The sequence below is a fragment of the Orbicella faveolata genome, unplaced genomic scaffold (assembly GCF_042242905.1).
Source record: "Orbicella faveolata isolate gen_17 unplaced genomic scaffold, um_ofav_v1 contig_14, whole genome shotgun sequence".
In the NCBI taxonomy this organism is placed as follows: Eukaryota; Metazoa; Cnidaria; class Anthozoa; order Scleractinia; family Merulinidae; genus Orbicella; species Orbicella faveolata.
In genome coordinates this window covers 3,774,385-3,782,435 of record NW_028301541.1, presented here as the reverse complement: position 1 = coordinate 3,782,435, position 8,051 = coordinate 3,774,385, and the positions used below count along the sequence as shown (strand labels likewise).

At 39.4% G+C, this 8,051-nt stretch overlaps 1 protein-coding gene across 4 annotated transcripts; it reads left to right on the top strand.

The window, feature by feature from the left end:
• The first annotated feature begins 135 nt into the window (after positions 1-135).
• On the top strand, positions 136-7,931 carry LOC149113665 (uncharacterized). Of its 4 annotated transcripts, XM_089286197.1 has the most exons (3): positions 136-190; positions 361-452; positions 6,682-7,931. In XM_089286197.1, the coding sequence occupies exon 3, from the start codon at positions 6,690-6,692 to the stop codon at positions 7,269-7,271; it is 582 nt and encodes a 193-aa protein (XP_089142323.1). In that variant the 5' UTR covers positions 136-190; positions 361-452; positions 6,682-6,689; the 3' UTR covers positions 7,272-7,931. The 4 variants fall into 4 exon arrangements, with proteins under 4 accessions (XP_089142323.1, XP_089142324.1, XP_089142325.1 ...); XM_089286198.1 differs by lacking the exon at positions 361-452 and having other exon boundaries at positions 147-190; XM_089286199.1 differs by lacking the exons at positions 136-190; positions 361-452 and adding an exon at positions 2,844-2,999.
• The last annotated feature ends 120 nt before the right edge of the window (positions 7,932-8,051 follow it).

The following is an 8,051-nucleotide window of genomic DNA, read 5'->3' as shown; positions in this document are numbered from 1 at the left end:
GCTAAAGAACAATATAGTAACATAGAAATTATAATTTCATTACATCGTGCTATCTACCACTTGCACATTCATGTAGTGCTAAAACAGCGTTTATTTGTTTACACGAGTTATAAAGCCAAACCAGACGGAAGAAAGAAATGTTCTTCCCAGCTGCCGAAGATTTACTCTCAACTTGACTTCAGTTGGCAACGTATGTAAATGATATTTTATCATAACATCACGTACTGCTCACTCTTCGCAGCGTGATTTAATAGTTTAGTCCACTGCTATTTGTATAAACGACGCAGCCATCTAGATCTTCACGTGGAAACTGAGATTTTTTTCTTGGTCACATCGACATCCGTTCATTTTTCGCACTAGGTGAATATATGAACTCATCTCGCTCGAACTGGAGCCTTTGTGCAGATATTTTCCGACTCGGATTTTATCCCAGCTTCAGCAAAATATTTATGGTAAGTGAATGTACACTGGCCATTACGGACATGTTTGCTTCTAAACGAATCCCACTTGAATTCTAGTTACCGGGAACCTTCTATATATAATTTTAGTTTGTTCTGTCTGTGGTAAAATAAATCGACAATATCGCGGGGTCATCCAGATACCGGGGGTACTCCCTATAACAACCTATAGGGGGAGGCTACGCCCGAAAGTGGCACCTTTTCTGTCAAAGTGGTAAACAAGAAGGTAATTGGATTGGACCTAAGAGCGAGGCCTCCCCGTGCGAAACGTTGTAGAGTACCCCCGGATCCAGACTCTCTTTGTTATCATCGCTATCTGTCCGTACGTGTTTTAGTTTCGCCAAGGAATCATTGTGTGCTGCAAAACAGTAAAGGTTTCTGGAGAACAAAACAACGAACTTATTCAGAAGACGCGTCGTGATTGTCTCTTATCTCAGTTATACATATTTACTGGTTATTTTACGGTTTGCTATGCAACACTGTCAAATATTTCACAAATACGAGGGATAATACAAGCCGTTAGACCTCGGGTATTTGAAGTTTGTGCACAGTTACGAATTTTCCGAAGATTTCTTACGTCTTCTGACACGATGCAACAGAATATCCCGATTTTAATACAATATGATTCCTATCCATGCAGTAGACAACAGATAACTCGCTAAACCCGTACAAATAACGAAGCGACCTAACGTTGTTTGTGCTCCGCAAGACCGGTTTAACTAGTTTTCCGTAGTCCTCTAACTCGTTTGATCACGCGAGAGCGACAAACATTGTTTTAAGTTATTTGATCTATACGCATTAAAAACTATTGAATGCTTGACTTTTACTTGATAGTAACCGCGAGCCCGGATTCATACATGGAATAGAATGTTTACAGGATAAAATACGATACTGAGTTGATCTCAGTAGCACACTACAGCTTAAGCCTCTGTTCACAACTTTGATATATTCAGACACATCCCACTACACGCCCACAGACTCTTTCTTATATTACCTTGAAAATATACCCGGGGATAACATTTGATAGTGAATTGATCTGAGTAGAACGCTACAGTTAGTTTAGGTTTCTGTTGACAACTCTGACCTTTTCAGACACATCCCACGGTACGCCTACAGACATTTCCTATATTTCCTTGGTTAAGGGTTTCTCCCTTGAATGGGAAATATAAGTATGAGCGTGCCCCGAACTCGAGGGGTATGGTTTTTTTAGCCGTTTTGGTCAGAAATAGGGTACATGTATCGATGTTGACCATTATGGTCTCAAATAGGGTATAGCTTTTGCACTCTAGTCTTGAATTTGGTATGTTTTTTTTTCAGAAGCTACTCTTTCATCATTATCGATAAGACCATTAGTAAAAGCCCTTAACAATGGCTTTATAAGGCCGGTCGGAGACAGGGTATTGATTTAAGGGTCAGGTCGTAACATTCCCGTCCAAACGGAAACTGCGAAATTTCGCTAAGAATTGAACTAAGATACAACGCCTATGCACATGTGACCGAACACACTGCAGCTGTTGAAGTTCTCAGTCGAAGAGGTCCTTCTTTCTATTCAGTGCAAATTCTCTGACTTAGAATCCAAGTAATATCCAAACAAAAAATGTATTTCACCCCATGGTGCTAAGAAGATTTTTTCAAACAGGAGTCTCTAACCAGTTAAACCAGCTTTACGACTTCAAAAAAATATATTTGTACGCTTTCACTTCGTGGACTCACTGCTCAGTTATGTTCAGACACAGTTGAAATTCAGCTCAAGGAAGTAAGGAAGGTTTATACAAAATTTCAAAGGCAACATTTCTTACAACAGTTCTTCAGAGTTGGGTAATAAAAGGATTAAGCAATGTATAGACAACAGATAATCTGCGTTGCATGCGCTTCAGTTGGTCTCTAGACGTGTTATTGAACATTAAACGCCTAAAGATGTGACCTGAGGTAGCCAGGATATTTTTTTACTGTTTCCGGTGACGCCTGTTCGAGCAAGTGTATACATAAAATTATAAATTCGTTCCTGCTGATAAATCAACTTCGCATTAGTCATCCAAGACCTGAATGGCTCAGAATTCACATAGTGGAGCTTTCCTATATCTTGTCAATTTTCCTGACTATTTTGTAACGTTCATGTATAACGAAATTGACTGAGCTACCAACGATTGTTACGTGACAATTTTAAAATAAACCTCGAAAAAAATTCAATGTATTTAAACAACCTGAAAGTTATAAATTTGTACAGGAATTGTGCTAAACTGCACGAGATGTGTGCATATCGTTCCAACCGTTGTTTTTTTATTGATTTCCTGTTGTGTATTTAGTTAAGAAAACATCTGCTGGTAAGCAGGAAGTCAACTGTCACGACAAAAGACTCTTGAAGATGAGAATCACTAAGGTTCCCCGTTGTGACTATACTTGACAGTTCGTTAGAAAACGCACGTTTTATTTGGGGGCGCTGTCTCCGCGCAATTGCAAGTCTGGAGGGATTCAGCGCGCAATTCTTTTCAGCTTGGATTAATTCGTTTGCACTGCCGCTCAGAATTTCGCTGAAATCAGGTTAGTTTCTGGAAATCTTGATATCAAGACCGATCAGAGGACAGATACGGTGACGAGAAGTGAAAAGACTCGGTAAAATACCAGGACCCATTACTAATTGAGTCAACAGGAATTCATGACTGTCGAAGACCGCAAGGATCAAAGTGGTCCAAAACGGACCTGAATTTAGACAAACAGACAATCTCTCAGTTTCCGAAATAACGCAAGAAACTTGCTGCAACAAGTGTATTGCAAATATTTTGTTTTACAGTATGTTCTAAAACGTCTAAAGGCGTGATTAGAACAGTTTAACGCATTGAAATAACAGATGTAAATGACAAACTGTCCAATTCAAACATTGCCCGAAGGCCGACAACAACTTTTTTCACGGTCAACTTTTCTCATGTGTATTATGATATAATCTAAAGCCCTGTCCAAACAGAAAATGTTTGGCGATCAAACATGATCAAACATTGTTTGATGGCCAGACATGTTGATGTTGTACAGAGTGGTCAAACGGTATCAAACCTGTTTGGCAAACAGTAAGAATTGCCCATATAAGGAATTGGAGTCTCTACCCGAGATTGCCTCGCATCCGGCCACGTTGGATTAAATTGTTATGCAAATGAGAAAAGTTAACCTTGAAAAGGACAATTCAAAATAAATAGTCTTCACTGCAGTTTAGAAGACGAAGGCTCGTTTCAAACTCAAAGGAATTTAAATTTCATAGCTTTTGACTTCTTGTACAAAAGAACCCGGAGTGATGGCGGGGAAGGGGGTGGGGGGTGGTTTAGAAATCTCAATATCTCTTGCATTTAGTCCACTGTTATAGGTAATGCAAAACCAAAGTATTTATTTTGACTATTTTGTCTGATATTGGATATTTTTGTGCAGTTCTTTGTATCTTTGGTTTGTAAAAGACTAGCACAAGTCTTTCAAAGAGAGTTATTGGTATAGAGTGTTTTCACATGACCTCACAGCAGCCATATTGGCGTCCTAAGACAATGAAACGGCGGCCATGTTGATGCCCCAAACCATTCCTGTGATTGTGAGAGTTGAACTCTTTTCATATGTAAACACTTTCTTTCGTTCCAATAAGACTTGCATGGCTGCTGGCCACGTGACAGAAAACGCTCTGTTCTTTTTACATTTTCGCACTCATCATTCCAGTGACTGAATGTAATTAAATTTGCCCAAGTCCATTTTGTTGTACAAGCTTTGCATTTCAAATTGTCTGTTTACACTTCGAGTGAGTCGTAGCACGTGCATCTCCCGACAAAGAAAGATCCAGACCTTCGCTTTCGTGCGTAAAGTTTAAACGTTTGGGTGAAACACGTAAAGGTATAGAATTATTACCCAACTTCCGAGAAGTACTTTACAACAGGAAATGGAGTTTTAGTTTTACGTTTTAAAAACTGTTTCTTTTTCATTTTACGTCTTTGATCACCCCCACACAGCAATGAGATTCCTTTTTTCATCATTATTTGACAAAAAAGGAAAAAAAAACAAAACAAAACAAAGATTTGTTATTACAGCAATGATACTCAAGCAGCCCAAACAATATGGCGCTTCTTTTCCATGAGCATGGATAATTAGTTTTTTAACCAGACTCTTAGACAGAGAAACTGAGTCGATTCAAACATGAGTGAAGGCAAGTACACACCCGAGGGTAAAATCAAATTTTCTGCCACTGATTAGAAGATATTTAGTCAACCCAATTTCAGCTTTTGTTTGCTAAGAAAGGTCTAGTTCAAATTATTGATAGCTGTCTAATCTTTATGTTTCTATTGTTGTATTGTTTTAATGGAAAAACCAACAGAAACAGAAAGGAAAATTATTTGATCCTTTTGACCTGACCGTCTTATCCGACAGCGTTCTGTGATCACGAGTAGGGTAAACAGAAAGTGATAGAACGAAAATTGAATGTGGCTTGTCTGAAAAAAGCATATCTTAACCTCTTCCAGTGTACGTGATGTAAATTAACATACCTCATCTCAATACAGCGCGTTTTTAAAGTTCCTTACTTTCTAAGAAACCGTTATTTGCTTTCTTTTTCCGCCTGACTCTTATCAGACAATGGAATGCTGACGTCAGTGCCGTCACTGGGGGGGTTTTCCCTTATAAATAGCGCTTATTAATCACATTCAGTCCATTAGCATCTGATGAATATTGCTTATACGGCATTTTCACAAGTCACATACAGACAGATACCTCAAAAAGACAGTGGGTTTAAGCTCCGTTTAGCGAGACTAACAGCAATCTTTTGAAGGTTGGTATGCTTACAGTTTTCTTTGATAGGCTTGTTTTATTAACTTAATTGGCCATAGCCGTAAAGGTTACGTGTGTAGGTTTGAGTCCCTTGGAAGATCTTTACAACTAAATCTGTCCTCCGCCAGACGGGGAAGAAGGGGGCAGCTCTTTCAGTCTAGCGCAATGAAAACATCGTTTTTGATATAGAACTAAAACAAGCCAAAGCAAATATACTAAATATAAAGAAATGGTTAGCATTTCAACTTTTGCCATTATCGTCGAGTCTAAAACACCTTTAGCGCTTACAAAATGCAAACATGTCAATTTAATGCCAAAAGTAAACTGATTTATTTTACCTGATCACGGAGCAGTCACACTGTTGCAAGCACTGGCATACAATCTGCCTTCCACAAAGCGTAATTTATCTAATTAGAAAAACCGATGACTATATAGACCGCTCATAGTAAGTCATCTCTGTTCGAAACAGCATGTCACAGTACGCCTCAGTTCAATTCTTATTGCGTTGAGGGTCAATCTAAGGTTTGTTCGATTCACGATCAGTATTTCAATCTCGAATTCAAGCGACCAAATATTTACTCCAGTCGATTTATAGCAGTACAAGAAATATCTACCCAAATAACGAGCTATACAGAAGGGAATTCCTATATGACAAATGTGTGAAAAACCTGGACAATATAGTTTCTCTTCTCTGTCCTAAGACTGTATCTCAACTCGATAATGGTGTTTTTCGCTGTTTCTCCCTGGAAAGTGTGAGAACGTCGTGCTTGATACGTTTTAAATTCTCGAAAGTATGGTAAAAATCAATTTAAGTGACCCGTTAATCTAATGAGTGATCTTTCTCTTTCACACTGGCCGAACATGTTTGGTCATGCAGATTTTGATTGATTCGAAACATTCACTTAAATCGGGATATGTTGACATGGAGAAGACAGAAGATGGGGACACTGCATCGGAATTCCGACGGGTTTCAACTGTAAATCTCAGCACACACTCGCCAGTCAATTCACACCGAACCAGTGAAGCTCAAAATTAATTCTCGTTATTGACTATGTTATCATGGTGCCAGTGCTCATGTAGTGCTACATCAAGGCAACATCTCCTAGCTGATGATTGTGTTTATTCTCCTTACCTGTCTGTTTGAAAATCTATTAAGACTGTAAGGAAAAACTAGATGTAATCGTTACATGTCAACAGCGTGTGACAAAGGAAAAAAATTCTGAGTCCTCAACAGGATTCAGGGTAATGACCTCCCGAAGACCTGGCGGGGGCGCTCTACTCGAGTATCCACTGAGCCACAGAAAGATTCATGGTGATCAAGGCCATTATTGACACGGATCTTGCATATACATGAACTACATGTCAATCATTCTTTAACGTAAGTTTGACAAGAAAAAGCTATAACCTCCTATTATCATTCTGCATCTCTTCACAGATATTAAGATGCTTTGCTTCATTGTGATTATCACAGAATTTCTTCTGGCTGCCGTCGTTGACGCGTCATCAACAGTAAACTGCAACGTCACAGTATCAAACACTTGCTTTCAACAGTGCAGTGACGTGTCATGCAAGTGTGGCGTTACGTACGGAGACTCACAATACGCTACCTGTAACCAGGCCTGCGATGGCTCCAAATGTAAGAAAATGACGTGCACATCCGGGACTTGTTACCAAAGATGTCATAACTGCCATATGGAATGCACAAGTGACGTCGGTTATTGTGGACAGCAGTGTCTATCTGGAGCATGCTCGTTCACGTGTAACGCCAAACGTTGCGTACAAGAGTGTAGTGGAAAGGAATGTAATCATGCCACTCTAGTCACGAGTCGGAGGATTTTCCAGCGTAACGGTTATCTGGTCATATTGGGGGGACTTTTCGCAGCTACAGCGATTTTGACCATGCTAGCATTGGTATTGTCCTTCAGAGAACTGAATTATTGGAATAGACGAGCCACATACTCAAAGATCCCAAACGTTAGTGGCAGTGTTGACAGTCTTTGTTCACTAGAGTCAACGGTTTCATGACAGGAGGCAAAGAATTTCGTGACTTTCAGAGACGTCTATGTTATAGTCAACACGGAAATTCATTACTACTCTCTTGAACGTGACAGTCAACAACTTCGCACGGTTCCGTGACAGCTAATCACGAGCTTAGTGGCAACATTTACCTGTCAATCAACAGCTCCGTGACAGTCAACAGTCAACCGATTCGAGGTGATTGTCGAAAGTTTTGGTAGATGTAGTACCATGACAGTCACAACGTTGGTGCGAAAGAACTGCTTAGCACTACCACTAGGTGGTGAGAGACGTGACGTTTCTGTGTTTGAGAGATTCCTTGCAGTTAAAAAGTAAAATATGAACGATTTCTTGATGTTTTTCAAAGACGACTGGATGCAAGAAAGTAGAAAGTGCCTGAAAAGGCAATTCACAGAATGTTATTGCTTTTGCACTACATCTTAGAACTACTGACACAAGAATGACAAGATGTGCAGATGATGCTATATCAAGCAAAAAAATGATATAAATCACTGTGGTTTGGACATGTTAAAATGCAAGAAAAAGAAAATCAACGCAAATATCAAAATAACATTCCTTAGTTGATGATTTTTTTTATTCTTATCACCTGTTTAGTGTACAATGAACTGACAGTGTATGGATAAAATACGTTTTGATAACTCTTCGTAACCCATCTTGTGTTTCTGTGTTGCTTACGAGCTTCGCATTCTCAACTCGCCTTCCTTTGTTCATGTGAGTGCGTTCGAGCCCAAGCTAAGAATTTGAGATCAGACCTAAATCCCAAGGAAG